The 20,567-nt window shown below is 34.5% G+C and overlaps 1 protein-coding gene across 7 annotated transcripts in view; it reads left to right on the top strand.

Moving 5' to 3' along the window:
- The window catches only part of Epha7 (EPH receptor A7), a 152,576-nt gene that overhangs the window by 7,033 nt on the left and 124,976 nt on the right, over positions 1-20,567 (top strand). For all 7 annotated transcript variants that reach the window (XM_085839446.1, XM_021161338.3, XM_021161337.2 and 4 more), the window contains exon 3: positions 785-1,454. In XM_085839446.1, the coding sequence (XP_085695572.1) occupies positions 785-1,454 (670 nt within the window). The remainder of the gene's footprint in view (positions 1-784; positions 1,455-20,567) is intronic.

Genomic DNA, 20,567 nt, shown 5'->3' with positions numbered 1-20,567 from the left:
TTGTTGCTGAACTATCTGTCCCCCTGTTTTTGTGAATGAGTATAAATCAATTCACTTGTAGAATATAATGCATCACAAGATAAATGGGCATTTTAAAACCATTCATGCATAGCTTGCTAATTTGCCATGTGTCTTTGGCTGTCCGCTGAAAACAATTTGCTTAGAAGAGTAGCTTTTACTTTCAGAACTACTTGATAATTATATAGGGTTTTATGTACAATTTTAAAATGATGCTGGGCAAAAATATGTACCTCTGTAAAAGATTTCAATGCTTCTTACAGCTCGTTTTCAAAAATTCGCAAAATATTCCACACTATGATTTTGACACATTGTTCCATGTTTTTACATTCCAGTATTTTTGGAATTGTGCTCTAAATGCCAGCATCTTTGAATTTAAGGATACTACAGACACTTAACATGTCGATTGAGTTATCAGTAGTTGTCCTCCACATCTGTGTGCTGTGAGGGGTGATTTTAATAATCATTAGCCTTAGCATGTTGTAGATTCACCTGAGACTACAGACTTCAACATGAAAAGAGATATTAGTGCTCTCGTAGCGGATATAAAACAGAATGGAATGCTCTTTGTATGTTGAAAGAATCAAGCAGCACAATGATGCTCACTAAGATACTGGAGGGTATGAACTCGACCATCTCTGACTTCCAGGAGTCCATACTTGTGGCTCAGTGGTTATTCATCTTATTTGGAAAATGCAGTGTAATTTTTTTTCTTTTGCTGAAAGACTGATGAACCCCCTTCCCCTCTTTTTCAAAAACTTTACAGTGGGAAGAAATTAGTGGTTTGGATGAGAACTACACTCCGATAAGAACATACCAGGTGTGCCAGGTCATGGAGCCCAACCAGAACAACTGGCTGCGGACTAACTGGATTTCTAAAGGCAACGCACAAAGGATTTTTGTAGAATTGAAATTCACCTTGAGGGATTGTAATAGTCTTCCCGGAGTCCTGGGAACTTGCAAGGAAACCTTTAATTTGTACTATTATGAAACAGACTACGACACCGGCAGGAATATACGAGAAAACCTTTATGTTAAAATAGACACCATTGCTGCAGATGAAAGTTTCACACAAGGTGACCTTGGTGAAAGAAAGATGAAGCTGAACACTGAGGTGAGAGAGATTGGACCTTTGTCCAAAAAGGGATTCTATCTTGCCTTTCAGGATGTAGGGGCTTGCATAGCATTGGTTTCTGTCAAAGTATACTACAAGAAGTGCTGGTCCATTATTGAGAACTTAGCTGTCTTTCCAGATACAGTGACTGGCTCAGAATTTTCCTCCTTAGTTGAGGTTCGTGGGACATGTGTCAGCAGTGCCGAGGAAGAGGCAGAAAATTCACCCAGGATGCATTGCAGTGCAGAAGGAGAGTGGTTAGTACCCATTGGAAAATGTATCTGCAAAGCAGGCTATCAGCAGAAAGGGGACACTTGTGAACGTAAGTAATGTTTGCTATTAAAATTCTTTGAATCTGTAGTTATTAGATATTTTATAAAGTGGTGACAATTCAAATTCACAGTGACTATTAAACATAATGACTACCTATAGTTGTATCTTCATTGATGGTATGCGATAGATATTGGAGATCATACTAATTGTTAGTAAAATTTTATTTGTACCATTTAGCACATTTACTAACATGGATGGAAGCAGTTTCATACTGCACTGTGAGGTTTACAAGAGGTAATCTGACAGGAAGGACTGAGGGAATGTCAGGAGGAATTCTATGAGATATGATTCCTCCTGGTTCTTAACACTGATCCTCTGAGCCTTTGATGATCATAAAAATAGAAGAAACAAGAGCTTAACAAGATGAGCTCTGTTCTCAAAGTATTAACAAATATGGCACATATATTTAGAATTGTCACTTATAAATAAGGGGGTTTTAATGTGACAGCACTGCAGCTACTTACTTTTGCCGATGATATCATTCTTTTCTGATGTGAAGAATAAAAATGGGTGCTCTTGATATGTCATACTAGAGTGTATCATATTGTTGTAGAAGGTGTCTAAAGTACAGTTTAAACTATCACAATAAAGCCACTGAGTTACTCATATTTGTTTTTTGAACAATATTTTATTTTAAAACAATTTTCTTTTATTTATCATTATGTGATTAACTACAGGCCAATATTTTTTATTTAAAAATAAAATCATGTGTACCACTGTTTCCAATGTAGGTTCTAATATATATAGATATATACATATAGTTACAGTTACAATTGTATGACTTACGTTGCTATTAACTTACAAAGCGTAATATACTCTGCAAAATGGCTTTTATGTATACCTTGAACTGCTCGAGTGGCAACATCCTTTAACTATTTTCAATGAGTGGTTAGCTTAAAGATGACTATACCTAATAATTGTTATAGCTAAGTACATTGTCCATTGGCTACTCTGGGTACTCATCCTGGTGTTTTCTTTCTATTAGCTTGCTTGATGAAGGGTGACCTTGTCCTATCTCTTTTAGACAATGCAAAGGGGAACCTCTGCAAAGCAAATAGATACCTTGCTGTTATGTTAATACTACTGTGTTAGTGTAATATTCAAACTTGACATTTTCTAACTCTTGAGCATATGTTTTTTAGCAACATTATTGTAGTTTCTGTCACAAAGGACAATCCTAACAAAATTATTATTCATTGTTGAACTTAAATGTTTCTCACATAGTAGCAAGCTCTTCCCCCCCAAACTTATATGACTTTTAAAAGAATAAATAATAATTTAAAAATATTTAGATTTCACAAACCAAGAGTTGTGGTGTACGCCTTTAATCCCCAATCTCTGAAGGCAGAGTCAGGCGTATGCCCAACTTCAAGGACAGTTTGGTCTCCATAGTATGTTCCAGGCCAGTCAGAGCTACATGGTGAAACTCTGTCTTAAAATAGACAGAAGAAACAAAACAAAATTTCTGATTCTGAAAATTTGTTTAAGTGCATATGATTCTTTGGCTTTTTTTTTTTAAATGGGCATTCTAAGTTGAAATCTGCTATAATAAGAAATTACATACTAAATTTCTAAGAAAAAAAGAATACATATACAATTAAAATTATCAGTATTAAATATAATCTGAAATAATAATTTAGTTGTGTTGGGGTAAATTTAATATCGCATCAAAACTATACAGGATTAATCACAGTGTATCCAAGCACTCTGTGACAAACCTGAGGCTGGCTTAGGGTACATCAGGACACCGGACTGTACAAGGAGATCTGCTGTTTTGTTTAGTTGTTTGGTTTTGTTTTTTAAAGCAAAAGAGACACTTTACATATTTATTGAATATCCCTCCTTTTGACATAAACATAAAAGCTGAGCTCTTAAGTTTTTCACCCTTTATGAGGAGCTGAATATGCAGTGGATTAGGAGGACTGATATAAAGTACTTCCCCTCCAGCACTCAGTTATTATCTATGGGGTAGATAACAATGTCAAGTGAACTCGGAACAAACAAGTGAAGCCTCTGCTGGCTTAGGTCTATTAGCAAACACAACATTCTCTTATGTCCCTATAATCCAGACCCCTCTTTCATTTCTCACGAGAGTACTCAATTAGAAAATCTTAAGAATTCCATAGCTGAGAACCACAAAAGTGACACAAAGACTTACCATCGTTCTTTGGCAGAAGAATGTGTGTCTTACTGTATAAACACAATCACTTCTGTAATGAACTAAACAGATGAAAGATGAAGTTTTTATCTAGTAGACACGTTAACAACAGTTACTGGAAAAGTAATGTTACAATGCCAGTTGTAACAATTATTTAGAGATTTTTGACAGCAACAATCCAGACTTTTCTTTAAAGCACAAGCTAATGCTAATATTTTAATTAATGTGAAAGAAAAATTTATATTTTGCACAATTATAAATGTGGAAAAAAACAAATCAGAAATACATATGTAAAACTTCACTATTAAATTTATCTGATGGAAGACTAGGAAATAATATTAAAGGTTCCATTTTTTGAAGAATTAGGTTTTTTAATGAAAATTATAATGTTTTGTTTTATTTTATTTTATTTTATTTAGTAGGAAGTGTTTGAGATGTAAATATATTAATAGAAAACTTAATACAAATATCTTTAACCATAGTTTAAAGATATATTTGCCATGAAGAAATGGCCCGAATTTGTTTCAACTGAGCAAAACCATTTTGTTAAACATTGTCTGATTACAAATAATTATCTTGGCTTTAAGGAGTTAATACTATATTTGGTGACCAAAATTACTGTCACCTGTGAACTACATCTTGGTGCCTAAACCTCAAGGAATACTTCTTCATATTCCTCTACATGAAACTTTGCAGTGTAATAGATGGAATTAGGTATTGAGAGGAGTCATTCAGCTTTTACAGGCATAAAGAAATAAGATACCTCTATATGCCTCATGTTTGTCGTATTGTAAGTCAGTGATATTAACGGTGACAGAAATGTTCTTGGGTTTTCTGCATTGGTGATACAAAAGGAAGGAATCCTGCCATTTGTGGAAACACTCTGCTCCTTGGCAAGGTTCCAGGGCATGGCTGTGCGGGTGCTTGCCTCTGGATTTGATCCAGGCCTGCCTTTATAATATTCCTCCTGTTCCCTCTCAATGATCCTGTTAAGAGTTGGAAAACAAATCCTGTCCCGTATTGAGGAACACTGATGTATTGAGAGGGGATGCTGGTGTGTCCCTAGCCAAATGTGACTGATTAGGCACTTAAAGCCTAGTTTATCTGGGGGCTGTCTAGCGGGTCATTCGGATGCTTGTTACAGGATAACGCGAAAGGTCAATAACTGCAAAAACTGATCACAGTTTTTTACTTGATGTCAGTTTATTTTGTGAACTTGAAAAAGGTAAATCTGTTCCTAAAGCCACATGGTCCTTAAATCTCTGAATTCATGAAGAATTTCTATTCAATAATTAAGTATTATAGTTCTTAAAAGCAGACACTTACAGTTACTGTAAAATACATAATTTTAATTTGTAAGATTTTTTTTCTCGCCAAATTTTCTTTTTGAAAATTTCTCTTTAAACTGAAACTTGAATGAAAACTGACCAATATATTTTTCTAAGTAAGGAGGATAGCCATTTAAAAAAATACATTTTAAATTATATTTTATAATGTGGGAAGGTTAGTCAGTATATTTGTGAAGTATATTTATTGTTAAAATATTTTTGCGTGATTTTCACTGTGCAAATCTGTAGCTGAGATTTCTCTTAGATTGCTGTAGGCAATTTTCAGTAGATGTTAAGCAATAACATTTTTCAATTCCTCATTTAATCACTGTAACTTCACTAATAAGCTGAATCTCAGAGATTCTAAGTTGGTGAACTTAGATGAGAATATTGAATCTTTATTTCACTTTTGTCTTTCTTCAACTATGTCACATGCTTCCAAGAAATCTGTTCTGGACTTCAGTGTGTAGATTTTACATACTTCAGAAAGAATCATGTTTTAGTTTATGGAGAATGTCTACATAATTATCTGGCTCAGATGTCCTGTCTTCTTTGCTTTCAAAATGTTCTTTCTGACTTAAACATAGAATTTATATCATAAAAATTATAGAAAATGATAATATTATAGAGATTTGAATTTTTTGTGTGTGTTATTTTGCTAAATTACATTTTTATAAAGAAAAATTTAGGAATTTCTTTGTGATTATTTGAAAAATAAATTTAAAATGTATAGACATAGTTTTCCTTATAAAGGGTTTTCTTGAGGCAGAGACAGGCAGATTTCTGAGTTCGAGGCCAGCCTGGTCTACAAAATGAGTTCCAGGACAGCCAGAGCTATACAGAGAAACCTTGTCTCGAAAAACCAAAAAAACAAAAACAAAAACAAAACAAAACCAAAAAAAAAAAAAAACAACCAACCAACCAACCAAAAAAAGAACCCTCCCCCCCCAAAAAAAACGGGTTTTCTTCAGTTGTATCTTATTTTCATTTGATATATTAATGGAACTATCATTTTGCTGATATATATGATTTATAAACTTGTAACATACACCATTGTAGAACTTTAAACATTCACTTGAATTAAAAATATTAACAATATTTAAAATTATTTCTTGCTTACACTTCTGAAGCCTATGCCTATGCTTTAACTTTACAGACATAAATAGTGCCATCAATTTCCATGATAGCCAATAAGTCTTTGAAATATACTGTATTGCTAAATGAATATTAAAAGAAATGTAATCTATATTACAAGTTAAATTCCTCTAGCAGAAATTATGGAATCCTCATTTTCTGGATCCACACCTTACCAGGTGCATAAAGTAGGACATTCTAAACTTTAATTTTTTTAAGTTTAAATTGGGGCTAATAAAAATAGTACTTCCCTCATAGGGGTATGGTAGGAATTGAATGGAATAATAAATGTTAAACCCTAGAAATAGTATCTGGGACATAAGAAATAATCAATGAATGTGTAGTGTTATCATTATTATGCAGTATTATATATCCTAGATAAAGAAATATTATGGCAATAAATGATTGAACATATATTGTTCAGGCTGCAGCCAGCGTATTGTCTTTTTTAATATAGCATTCTAATTCCGATAGCACACCAAAGGGCATTTAAATAAAATATCATTTACTCATTCATTTTCATTTCAAACAATGTTTGTATCTGAAATATTAGAAATGTCTTAAATATCCAAAGTTAAGGCTTAACAGCACTACTGAACTTAGTTATTAGAATATTGGTGTTTCTATACAGGAATTATGAATTAACTTTTGAACACTTTTGCAGGAAAACTCAAGTAAAAATATATATAACATATTTAGGGAAAAATAGCTAGAATTATAATCCTAACTATGGTTCTAATATAGTGTACTGATTTGAGGTGATATCTTGTTCTCTCTGCCTTAAAAATATGGAGAACATTAACTTTATTATAATTAGTACAATTAATTATACTATAACTAATCATGATTATTAATTATAGGTAATCATATAATTCACACAAGATTAAGTAGAAGTGTGTCTTCAGAGTATATAGTCCTAAAATGGCACTAGCTTCTGCATAAGCAATACAATATTCAAATGGAGTGTGATTTGGGTTTTTTGACCAAACAGCTCATAGATTATATTTGCTTAAGTTCTAGTTACTAATAGATAGCCAGCAACTGCCAGGTAGTATTTTGGTAACTAGCAATGTCACCGAATCATTCAGCCCCTATTAACTAATGTAAAGAACAAAGCCATTACCATTGAAGTAATAACAATTGGCTTCAATATCAATGTTTTATCTCATACATTTGTATCGTGTGCATGTAAATTTTATTATTTTTTATTTTGTGCACCTCTGTGTGTATGTTCCTGTCTGCACCACAGTTCATGTTGGATCAGAGGACAACTTACAGACCTCTCTTTCTACCATATAGGTTAAGGAGTTGAACTTAAGCTATTAGACTCGATAGCAAGTATCCTTACCTGCTGACCACATTTTTTTTTTTTTTTTTAATATAAAGAAACAGGACGGTGATGAGGCTGGGACAAGTACCCACTATCACAGAGAGTGGAAGGCTGCTCTTTAATCAGGTTGCTCTGTCTTCTGGATTCCCAGAGTACCTGAGTAATTATGGAGGACCACATCAGTTCTATCAGTTGTGAAAATCATGTTAATTGAATTTCATAATATCTGGAGAGGTGATATAAACCTCAACTTTTCCCCCCCTATTTTGACTATTTCAATGTAGTTGTTTCTGTTTTCCTAAGCACACTATACATTCCATTTCCTTCACCTCTCTCTCTTTTCTCCCAGTTTTTCAAGTGGCAGCAGAGTGTGGCGCACTGATTCACAGTACTCCTTCATTGTTTGGAAGCTTCATGCTCATTGCCTACAGAAATCCCCTATTTTTAAGCCTGCCACTTAAATCCTTCATCTTAACCATGGCCATTTTTGTTTGTTTGTTTGTTTATTTGTTTCTAACATCAATACACATTTATCACTGTTGAAGTCTTGCTGCCATTTTCCTGATACTCGCCTCTTGCAGCCCTAAAAAAATGGTTCTTTTTTTCATGTCCTATGATTTAATAGTTGACATGAAAATAAAGCTAGCTCTCATCACTACCTCTGAAACCTTACTGTTAGCTTTTGAAGTCCTGCTCCTCCCTGAAAAAAAGCATTTGGGGCTCCTTCTGTGACCTCCTGTATGACTTCTGACAGGAGTTTATACCCTACTAATTACAGCACCCTGCTTTTACATGTGGGTTGCCCATTTTCTCATGGCAGGGACATGCTTAGAAAACAGAGGGAACCTGCTCTGTACTGAGGAAGTTGTTCTTAGAGAACAGCTGTTTGTTTATTCTTTTCCACTTTCACATTCCTTGTCAGTCTTTTTGTGTCTCTCTCCTCAGTTTTCTCATTTCTTTCTTCTGATGAAATAGAGGCCTGACCTCCTCTTCTCTCTTGTCAACCTCTTGAGAAGGAAGGAGCTCTAAGAGCCTGAAGGACATTTTCTAAACTAAGGTCTGAACTGTGTTTTTAGTTACTATGCATAGAGAAATGGTATGAAAGTACATCACTTTGCTTGCAATTTATATCTTTAAAATATTCATTTTAGTAGAAAGCAAACAAAAGAACTTAGAAATCTAGAATGGATTCTCTGACCCTTATAAATAGAAAGATATCTATAGTCCATATTATATCAAAACATTTTTCATTTTATATTTTATATCTCTATTACCTCATACTTTTTACATCTTCAAATTCTTAACATTAAGAAACCTTTACTTTTTAATACATTTTTCAATAAACATTTCACAGATATGGAATAAATATCTATAAGGTATTTAGCTTCCTTTTGTAAAATCAGTTGTTATCTGTGCTTTCCAGAGAAACTTGATCAAGCTGTTTTATGCACTGATAAATATTATAATACTTAAAATTTGACTCATGTCACAACTTAAAATTAGAACATCTGTAGCTGATATTTAAGATTATACTAGTTTTTATTATCTTTGGCCATCTCCATATGTATGCATTGTACATTGAAATGTTAATTGTTCAATACATATAATAGCAAGTGAAAGGGGCTGCAATGAAAGGCAGAGACAGGAGCGTGAGGTTGATACCTCTGCTTCAGGTTCAGATGAGTTGTGCACTTAGCATATAATATTCAAACACTTTTTGATTAACTTAGTTTTAGTAAATTTGAGGTGCCTTTTTATATATCTAGTAGAAGTTGAAATTGGCTTGAATTTCTGGCATGCAGTCCTGATATAAATCAGTGATCTGTTTAGGTTGGCTTCTCCATACAACTCTTAGCTTTTTTCTCTAAGATAATTACAACCTATAAAATAATTTCTTGCTGATGAGTTCTGTGTGATAACTATTCTATGACAATAATACTTTATGAGAAATTTCACACAGCTATATAATGTATAGTGTTCTTTCTGATTATAATCAATGAATAAGAGAGGACAATTTCAGAAAAAAAAAACTATTTAAAATAGCACATCAACTTCATGGTATCTTACACATTTAGGGTTGTACATGTATCCTAGAGAATTTCTGTAAGTTAATACAGTAAAGGCGAATGTTATTACACATACAGAATTTAAAAAATAAGAGTTGTTTTCATTTAAATCTCTCTCTCTCTCTCTCTCTTGCTCTCTCTTGCTCTGTGTGTGTGTGTGTGTGTGTGTGTGTGTGTGTGTGCGCGCGCGTGCGTGCATGTGTGCGTGTGTGTACATGCAAGCAGTTGCTGGCCTGGTCTACAGATTTTAGATCAGTATAAGTTGGAGATATATGTAGTTCGGAACTTCTTGACATGAGTGTCAGGAACTGAACTCGGGTCTTCTGGAAGAAGATCCAGGGCTCTTAACTTCTGAGATGTTTCTTCAGTCCATGCATATAGATTTTTTAAAAATTTAGTAATAAAATAGTTTGACCTTGAGTTTAGTTAAAATTAATGACCTATGGACTTTTTGTGTTTTATGTAAAATACAAACTATTAAAACTTATTAAATGTGCATAGACATGCTGTAGACTAAATCTAAAATTTCAGCATTTTGTAGGATTCAAAATTTTGTTTGTGCATTTAAATGATTTACTGTTGATATTATGTACCAGCACTGATATCATAAAAATTGTAGCAGCTATGAAAGGACCCAGAGTCTGCTGTATTCTACTTAATGTATCATCTAATTAGAACTTTTTGCCCTTATCTCTAGGGGTGTGTCCCTCACTCCTGAACTGCTATAGTAGAACCATAAACAATAGATTAAGAGTTTATTATTTGTTTTGCTTTTATAGAAAATCTAAATCTGGAGAAGAGAATCTGTGATTACTTAATAAAGTACAAGAATTGATTAGATACAATATTTAGCTATATACTTCCATTTATTATTGAAGTTGGATAACAAAAATCTGTTACTATAACTTTACTTCATAAGATCATTCTTTGTAACAAGAGCATAGGAAAGAATTTAGTTTAGAAGTGGCTATGTGTAGAAGGGCATAATGTCTCTGAAAGAATTTATTCTTGTCAGTTATGGGACAAAAATAAATGTTTGTTATGAAAAAATAGATGAAATATTAGGCAAGCTCAGTAAATTTCCAGTGCTATAAGTGTTCTGTGTTTATTTGTATAGTAGTTTACTGTTATTAACTGAACCACTTCCCATGTAGACAATTACACCTAATGATGTTAATGACATTAATTTACACTAATAGCTGGGTTAAACAAATAAACCGAATGGATTCTTTAAATATTTCTTTGTATCTCCTACTTTTAACAAGATGGAATAACTAACGTTTCATAGCTTGTCTAAGTTTGATGCCATTTTGCTAAGGTTGTCTGCCTCTTGGAAAAGAAATATGAGGGAGGATATATATATATATATATATATATATATATATATATATATACACATACCCTTTACTCACCGGAATAAAATACACTTTAGCCTAAGGTTTTTAATGGCGATTTTGTACTCCAATGCATAGCGTTTTCAAGACAATTAGGCTGATAAATTCTTGGGGTGCAAACGTGTCCTGAAGATCATGAACTATGAATTAGGGAAAGGCCATAATGAATGGGACAAGTAAGTTCCTCATTCATGACGTTCGCATTTTCTCGAGGAGTATGATGAGGATTTCAAAGGTAAAGTGACAGCTTACTGGTGAGGGCTTTATTTTTTTCTGTTTAAACTTATCTCCATATTGCACAGTCCATAAATGTGTACTTTCATAAATTCACACATGCATGTGCATACACACATACACACACACACACACACACACTCATACCACAAATAAATACACAGCCATATGTATGTGTATGTGTGTGTGTGTGTGTATCACTTATATCACACCAAAGAATAAAATAAAAGCATAATTCTTCATAATGGAACAACAACAAAAAAATCTAAATTTTTTTTCTTGGCTCATTTTTAGTTGTCTAAATTGTTATGCACTAATTCCTTAATTTGTAAGTGCCAAATAGATTTATCTATGTTTCCTCTGTAAAAATCACAGTTACAGATCACAAAGAAATTGAAACACAACAAAACAAACAAAAAAATCCTGTAAGATATGTTTAAGGTATTGCATGTTTTAAAAACAAAACAAAATAAAACTACTTCAGTAATATAAACTGCCAAGCTCTAAGTTTATAAAATAAATGCTTTCTTCATTTCTTTTAAAGCATTTCATTATGGCTTTCTAGAATATATGTAACAGATCAGAACTGCTTAGGTATTTGGATGAAAAAGAATATGAATTTTATGCTTATGCGTTCTACAGTTTTCCTTAGTGTTTTGATTACAAGAAGGCCAACATTAGCAATTAGCACATCTTGATTATTTTGACTCTTTGGTGTAAAAGCTCTTTGAAGTAAATCAGTGGGTCTCTCTTATAATGACAGTCACCTGGGCTTTGGGCAGGGAGTGGATGCTCTGATATTTATCCCAAGATTCCCCTCTCCATGCGCTGCCTCTGCAAAGTCTTCAGATTTGACCTGTCAGCACTTCCAGGGCAGAGAGGCAATTTGACATTTGAAAAATCTCTTTCTCAAAACTATTAGAATCTATTTCTCAGAACTGACCAAGTAGATAGGTGGGATTCTAGTTTGTAAACAAAAGGTAACCAACGTGCATACACAGCCCAGCCCTCCCCTAATGTTCTACTTAGTTATAGTTAATTAAATACACTAGTATGCCTAACATTAATTTTGCGTAAAGTTAAGTCCAGGAGCTCTGCATTTTTCTGGTTTCTGATTTTACATGCAGTGCTTTCCCCGGACAAGATGACAGAACCATCCCCTGTTCACTCTGTGTGGTACATCTCTGCATATGCTTTATCATCATTATCAGTATACCCCAATCTTCAAGAAAAAGTAAATGTTTATTGATATCCTGCCTCCCTCTGATTTTTCTTTCTTTTGTTCGTGCATGCTCCTTTACAATGTTTTAGACTTTATTGGTTGCTTTTCATTTTCTTACTATGATTTAAAACTTCTAAAAATACACTTAATCATCCTAAGTATGTATCCATATCTAATCATAATTATATAGAGAAGGATAGTTTTTTATTTTTGTGGGACAGGGTCTCACTATAGAGCCGAGCTTGACCTGGAGCTACAAGACTTCCTTGATTCAAACCTGAGATTCTCCTGCCTTATCCTACCAAGTACTTAGAATATAGCTGTACATCACCAGATCTGGCCTCTCTTATCTATTAAACAAGTGAGAATAATAAAAAGCACACTTTTCTTTCTCATTATGTCCTCATTTATTAGAATATAATATATACACAGAGAATTGTAATATCATATAGTTTGTAAATAAAGGGAAGAATTTTAGGTTTTGCTTCACTTGTATGCCAATATTTTGCTTATTATAACCCAGTTCTGGACATACTAGTATTTAAATGAAAGAACTGTACTCTATTAGCTCACATTGCTTATGAAATTTACAGTTTTGATCTACTGGTGATATGTTTCTCAGGATGTTTTTTATGTTTTCTCAAGAGTGCTAGAGGCTGAACTCAGAGGTTTGTATGTGCTAGACACGTGTACCTCTGCGGAGATAGATAATCACCGATCTTTATTTTGAGATGGAGTCTTTTCATGCCAGTGAGGCTGACTTCAAAATAGCAGTGAATCTGTTCCCTGAATGCTGGGATTACAGGCTTGTACTGTCATGCAAGGCACTGTGCCTTTCTGCTGTGAAATTTAGCTCGCTTCCTTTGGGTCTTTTATAAAATTCATGGACTCTTTAAATCATTGACACTACTCTTTACATACAAAGCCTTGTGATATTAAACTTAGGAAAACAATTTAATAAAGGAAAATAAAAATTACCCATTAAGTCAGCACAAGGTAAACTTTCTATCTCTCATCTAACCTGTTTTATAATGATAAGACACTCACGGAGCTGTGCTCTGCACTGTAGGTTTTGTCCCTGATGTAACAGTAGGGGCGTTCGACTGTCCCCTGTAAGCTCAGAATCGACATCTTAGGATGAGTACCCCATCAAGATGTGCAGATGAGTCCCTGATAAGCAGCACTCTGAGCCTTATGTCTTCAAAAGCTGTAACGTCAAACCACCATGTGTTTAAATTTGAGAAAGAGAAATTGATGCTAACAATAAAGAAGAAGGCAGTGAGGAATTGAGAGGGTTTTTCCTTCTGCAATATTAATAATAATGATAATAAAAAATAATGAGTACACAAAAGGGGTAAAGTTGGAACACTGACACGATTTCTTTGGATCTTTCATTTTAAGGTGTTCCTCTCATCATACACACTTGCACAGACAGCAAGCAGTGTTATTTCTATAATAGAGCATAAATATTCAAGAGATATAAAAATAGGTTTTTTTTTTAATTTTGTATAAGCTGGGACTCCATCACTTGTTGAAAATGAAATAGTGTAAACCAGCATCCATATTACGTGTGATTTTTCTCTTTTGTAGCCATTTTATATTTTCTTCTGTTCCTTGTTTTAATTTCATCCTCATTCTTCTCTTCTTCCTCTTCTTTAACTTATCATTTATTTCCAAATGTATAACAAAAATATCAGGTCAGCTTTCGGACATAGGCAATCTGCACAGAGCAAAATGTATAAATCCACGGAACACCTTTATTTATTATTCATTAATGTCAGTTAATAACTGACTGTCACTTGCCAGTCAACGTGGGATCGGATAGATGGCTGCCATTGACTGATGGGGGTATTCATGAGAATATGTACTGGCAGAGTTTGTAGGTCACTTAGAAAACAGTTAAGCATCCTGGTTCAGATTTGGAGATGAGGATTTCATCATCTCACTGACTTTTCTTTAAATATCATCAGTTAAATTGATATTAAATTATCAATATCACACTGGATTCACAAGATTAATTTTAGATTTCTAGCACAACTTATAAATTAGAGAAATGACTGTGTAATGTTCTAAGGGACACAGGTCCCGGGTGTGTGACCTGCATTTCAAGGGAGAACTTTACTTTGTTCACTCTATGTCAGAGAATTGGATACTCAGAATAAGATTTTATAGTTGTTTTTACATAAAACTATTACAGGACTTTTGAGGGAATACATAGTTGAAAAATAACAATAGAAAGTCTGTATATACTCTGTGGCATAGAAAGGAATTCTACTCATGCATTGCTCTTGAATAATGGCCAGTGTTCTTTTGAGTGGACAACCTCATTCAAATGAGCGCACTTATTATAATTTAGTTTGTAGCTAGACTTGATATAGACTAAAGTCTCTGTAATAATTTTAATTGATAACTTTGAATAATAGTTTTTGATAACTTCTCTGAAAATAACTGATTTTAGAATCTTTTAATCTAGGTTTAGTATCTTTAATTCAAGTAAGGGAAACTGGCTTTTAGTATTTTGGGGTTTTTTTGCAACCTAATAAAAGGGTTGGTATGGCTTTCAATTAGTAGCATTCGTTTCAGCATTTTTAGCAAAATTTCCAATTTCATTATTCCATTCCATTTTATACTGAGTATCAGTAAATTTATATATGACTAGTTACTAATTAACAAAATGTAACATTCTGGAACATTGTATTTACAACTACATGTATTATTTAAACTAGTAATTTCTTCAAATTGAGTTACATGGAAATCTATGAGTTGAAAATTCTTTATTATTTTTATTGCTGAAATTTTGAGTACTTGGTTTAAAGCTATGCAATTTTCTTTATATTATTCAAATTTCAGTAACAAATCTTAACCTACTAAAATTGTTCGTGGCTGGATCTCATGTACCAAGCCATTTATGGGCCTGTTAGGCTATCTTCACTAGGAAGTAAATATTTTTTATTTTGTTTGCTAAATTTGCCTTTTTTTCAGTCTGGAATGGCTTATTAAATGAGAGATTACAGAAAATAAAGTCTAGAAATTTTGTAGAATTTTTCAATATGTGCATTTTAAATTGGAGATGTTAAATACTACTTCTATGAAATGACTCCGAAGCGTTTTCTCCATATATCTGATGTTTCTTTATAAAAGTTCTCATATTAGGTACCCACCAAGTGACACTGAATTTGAATAGTCATTTAGAAATATGCTCTGAGATCATACAAGGGTTACTTTCTGCAGATAAGTGACATTGATTTTTATTACAATGACACTGGGAAACTGAGATACAGAGTTCAGCATTTTCTTGGTTGACCTGATCTTTGCTTGTCTGATTGCATCCTTTCTAAAGACAGTAAAGATGCGATTAAGAAGAAAAAAAGACATCTGTGCCCAAATTTAGTTAGCCAAGAAGGGCAAGATCTTGTGCTTAAAAGGTAGAGAACCCAGTTGATAGAAATGTCTGGACTCATTAGCACCAATGAAACTGAAGGCCACGAGGAAGCTCGGGGAGGGTATTTTGCTTTGGACATAAAAAGCAGAGGCAAACCATGACACTTGGGGTGTAGGTCAGCAAGCAAAATCATCTATCATCTTTCCTGGCAGCTTTCTGTCAGATTCTTGCTCTGTTTAGTGGATGAACCAAGACTCTACTTTTGATACCAACCAATTGTCACCCAAGTGTAAATGAAGCTAATATTCACTGACCTTATGCATAACAAATGAAGGCCTGTGTATCATTTGGAAAATAATGTTGTTTGACACTTCAGTAAGTGAGTTATGCGGAAGGGGAAAAGGAGTAAAGATGGTGAGAAAGATTGATCATTGTTTAGTTGTTCTGATCAAATAATGAAGATGTACCCTTCAGCTACTCTGTGTCTTTAGTTGACCCTTTGGACACAATTTTAGCTGTTGTGTTTTTATGGTTTTATCATCACATTTCACATAGAGCCTGATTATGCTGCAGGATAAGGCCTCACTTGGGTTTCCTCTGTCACTACATCTAACACCTAGTCACGGAGACAGGATTCAATTTCTGCTAATAGAAGCTCAACACTCTGAAGATGATTCTGATTTGCTAGGTCACATTGAAAGCAAAGCAAAGAAGAATTTTTAATCATTAAAAAAGGTGGGTTGCTTGCTCCCTTTAGAGGAGATGGAAAGGCCTCATTTTGTTGACTGGTTTTTAGAAAGTCAATAAGTTCTTTATCTTCTTGTTGGAATTGTCAATTACTCTCTCATTGTCTTGTTTTTCATTGAATCAAGACTGTCATATTCTTCTCTTTGAAGGTTATATTTTAATAATATATTTTGTGCTTTTCTACTGAAAGCATTCCCATTAGTATCTTTAAAACTTCTTATAAGCTGGGCAGTGGTGACGCATGTCTTTAATCCTAGCACTTGGGAGGCAGAGGCAGGTGGATTCTGAGTTCGAGGCCAGCCTGGTCTACAGAGTGAGTTCCAGGACAGCCAGGGCTACACAGAGAAACCCTGTCTCGAAAAACCAAGGAAAAAAAAGTTCTTATAAAATGACAGGATGCAGCAGCAACTGTAAATAACTGTTATATGAAGAATGTAAAACAGTAGCTCTGTTTTGTAGCTAGCATCACCACCAGCAGAAATGGAGATGTAGCTTCTTTATAGAAACAAAACGATTATTTCCAAGAATGAGTAGAATTTGAGATTTGCAGCGAAGCTCAATTAAGTCATCATCCAGGGTTTCTGATTTAGGGAAGGCGATTTCCTGCCATAGTGGATTTTGTGAGAATCACCAGGATAGATCCGCAGCTAATTGACATCAACCATGTTTGAACTGAAGATAAGCATTTGTAAAATCTTGGACTCTGCAGATGGATTCTGGTACTCCTCATCAGTCTTGTTTATTTGTAGTTATTAAAGGAGTGAACATGGTTCTTTTCTGACGACTTAAAAGGCAGCACTGAATCTGTCAGATATTGTGCTCTCTGCTCTGTCTCAATAAGTAAGTGAAATCAGATGTGATCATGCACTGTGCTCCTGGCAGTGCCCCTAGCACCCCTCAACCTATGCAAGCAAACCAAGACACTAACCACAAGGGCACTAGTTTCTTAGTTCTTTTCTTTCTCACTCTCATTATTTGTCTCAGTTAAAGCATCCTTCAAAGTAAATGTAATTTTACTGAGTTCTGACATTTCTCTCACTTGTTGCTTGTGCTGTAAAGAATTTACCAACTGTGTTTTTGTATCTCTGCATAGACCTACACTTGTATAGGAGCATAAGAATTGTACAGCACCCCTTAAAAAAAAAACAAAAATTGACCAGTAGTTCTCTTTTTCAGCATGTCTTTTAGTTCAGAGATTATAATACAATCACATCACTGCCCTCTTTCCTTTCCTTCCGCCAGACCATCCCACACAGCACCTTTTCCTCTCTTTCAGACTCTTTTGTCATTGGTTGTCACATTCGTATTTGTAAATGTATAGGCATATATATTCAGAGCACACACCTGCGGCATTTGTCAATGTCTGCACACAAACAATAAGTTCAATCAGCGAAGCCATTGTTTTTGAAGTCATATCAGGACAAAAAAAAATAATAATTGTTTTTGTTGGTAGCAGCCATGGTGGTTATGTGGTAACTATAACTGATATTCAAACATTTTGAATGACAATAGTCAATTCGTTTAAAGTCTCAGATGGAAATTCAGCAGTGCAGACATGATAACTACCTCTTCCTTTGGTGGTGTGTTTGGGTGACATAAATGCTGCTATCCAGCTTACCTCATAAAAACTAGGTAAAGGCCACTGTGTGTGTGTGTGTCTGTGTGTGTGTGTGTGCTCACTATGCATGTGTGTGTACATATATTACATATTTCACGTGGATTTTCTCTATTTCTTCAGAAATATCATAGGAAGTCTTTCATAATAGAAAAGAGGGGAAAAAGAAAGAAAGAAAAAGAAAGAAGTAGCAGCATGGAACTGTGGTCTCCCCGTGGAGACCATAGTTCATAGAATAGGGAAAAGACCTCCTCTTCACCCTATGATGTCCTCTTAGATGATTAACACTGCAGGATAAAAAGTGCCATTTTATCCTGTGTTAAAGTAAGTTGCAGCTTTTCCCCCATCAAGTTTGCACTGCCTCTAGTCTATAGCTGTACTGTGAGCCCACTATAGGGCTAGTTTTTATGTTTGCTTGTTTATTTGATTGGTTGCTTGAGGGACTAATCTTTTGGTTTTGTTTTTTAAAGTAAAAATCAATACCTAATGGCTTCCAATAGAGTTCCAAAGTTATTATTTTTTGAACTCATGTTATCATATCATGGGACGACTTGGTTTACTCTTAGAAAACGAAATCTGAGTCTAAGTATAATTTCCATCTTACTGTAACAATCCTTGCACCACTGTACTCATGACTGCTGGGGACCCGTGCTTACAAAGCACCTGTTACTCCTGTAGCCTTTGGTCATGCTCTCTTAAGAGCTGATGGCTATGATTTGCAGGAGAGGGGGCAATAGCAGTATATTAAAGATGCCTTTCAAGCCTGCAACTTCAATACAAATTGTGGCTTCCTAGGTTGGGCCTAAAATATGTTTCACTGATCTTTAAACTTGGTCACATGAGAAACAAAGCATTTTATTCATAGTTAATTGTAATTATTATTTATGAAGAAATAACATTTTACTCTAAGTCATAATAATTTTATGTTTCTGAATCATAAGATTATTAGAATTTAGTTATTAAATGAATTTATTAAATATTTCCAACAGCTTGTTTTCTTTTATCTTTAAAATAGTACATGACAAAATTATTGAAGTAAATTAAATTTACCTATTGAGATTATATATTTAAGTTTTTACCTAGGAAATTTATGTTATCAAAATAGACATTATAGGGCTAGAGATACATCTTGTGGTAGAGATTTTGCTTAATGGTATCCTATACCAATACCTAGTACTAGAGAGATGGGGTGGGGAGAGAATGGAGGGAAGGAGGAAGGGAGAAAGAATGGAGGTACAGCCTGTGTATCACATAGGCTTGACTTATTTTTATTGTTAAATATGAAAGAATGTCATTTCTCATTTAAATAAAAAGAAAAAAGTAGTGAATATATTTCTTGGTGCCAATTTTCTCTGTCAATGTATGGTAAGCATTGTTTCATATCTTCAGGGAATATGTATGGGAAAACACGGTGAATGGAAAGCATCCTTAAGTATGTTTGCATTGCCTTCTTAAAACACAGAGAAGAATGTGAGAAAGCTTGATAATGAAGTAAACAGTGAAGTCCCTCCCTGAGAGCCTCAGAAGTGGCTGTCTCCCCTTTGGTGACAGTGGTGAGGGACAATGCGCATCAATGCCCATAGATCTGCAGTGATATGCCCCCCCCCCACCTTCCTGCTCAGACAGCCAGGCAAAAGTGCACACGCTGGCAGACGGAAAGGTGACCATTCCTTTAGGGCAGAGTTGATTCCACGTCTGATTCTCACTGTGCTATTGGGGTCAAGGATTTCCAGAGAAGTTTAACCAGTATTTGCTGTAGGGAAAAGGAGTGATTTCCTCCTTCCAACCTGCAGATCTCCAAGGTTACATGGAGACCAGAGTTTATTCTGCATTGCTTTGTCAGGATAGCTCTGGCTTTCTTTGACAGTTGTAAAAGACTCCTGTGATGAAGGAATTCTAAATTGCCTGCTATAGAGAGATCAGGAGACTATGATATATATGTGTGTATATTACATTATACCACATGCATATTTAAATTTAGTTCATGCCGTTTTATATTTAAAGAAATCAACTCGAACGCTGTCTGCTAGGCTCCGAAGTATAAGCATAGAGTGAATGAAAATCAACTGTACTTCAGTCGTAGATATTTTCTGCTATGTCTGCGCTATCTCTGGAACCACCGAGATTTTAATTTTTAAGTAGCTGCAAGATAAGTTAGCAAGTAGTATGTTTAAAAGAGAGCCAATAATTGCATTCTAGGCTCTTAATTTCTGGCTAGTTGACTAAATACCTCTCTTCCCTTTCGTTTCTGCTTTGCAGTCTTCCTCCTTCCTCTCTGTCATTTAAGCTTGTAAATGGAAACAGGTAGCTCATATGCATATCGGCACATTCATAAATATGCAGAGCATTTCTGAGATCTGCTGGTGCTGCAGTAGTCCCTTCTGATCTGTGTCACTTTCCCCGTTTGACTGAAGAAATTATCCTTTACATTCTGCCTGTCCAAGCCACCCTCCTTAAGCCCTCCTCCCTCCTCCCTCCTGAAAGCACAGTGC

This window comes from Mus caroli, unplaced genomic scaffold, assembly GCF_978045245.1.
Source record: "Mus caroli unplaced genomic scaffold, Mus_caroli_1 scaffold_6, whole genome shotgun sequence".
Taxonomy (NCBI): Eukaryota; Metazoa; Chordata; class Mammalia; order Rodentia; family Muridae; genus Mus; species Mus caroli.
The sequence above is the reverse complement of the archived record's forward strand: the minus strand, read 5'-3'. Positions and strand labels throughout refer to the sequence as shown.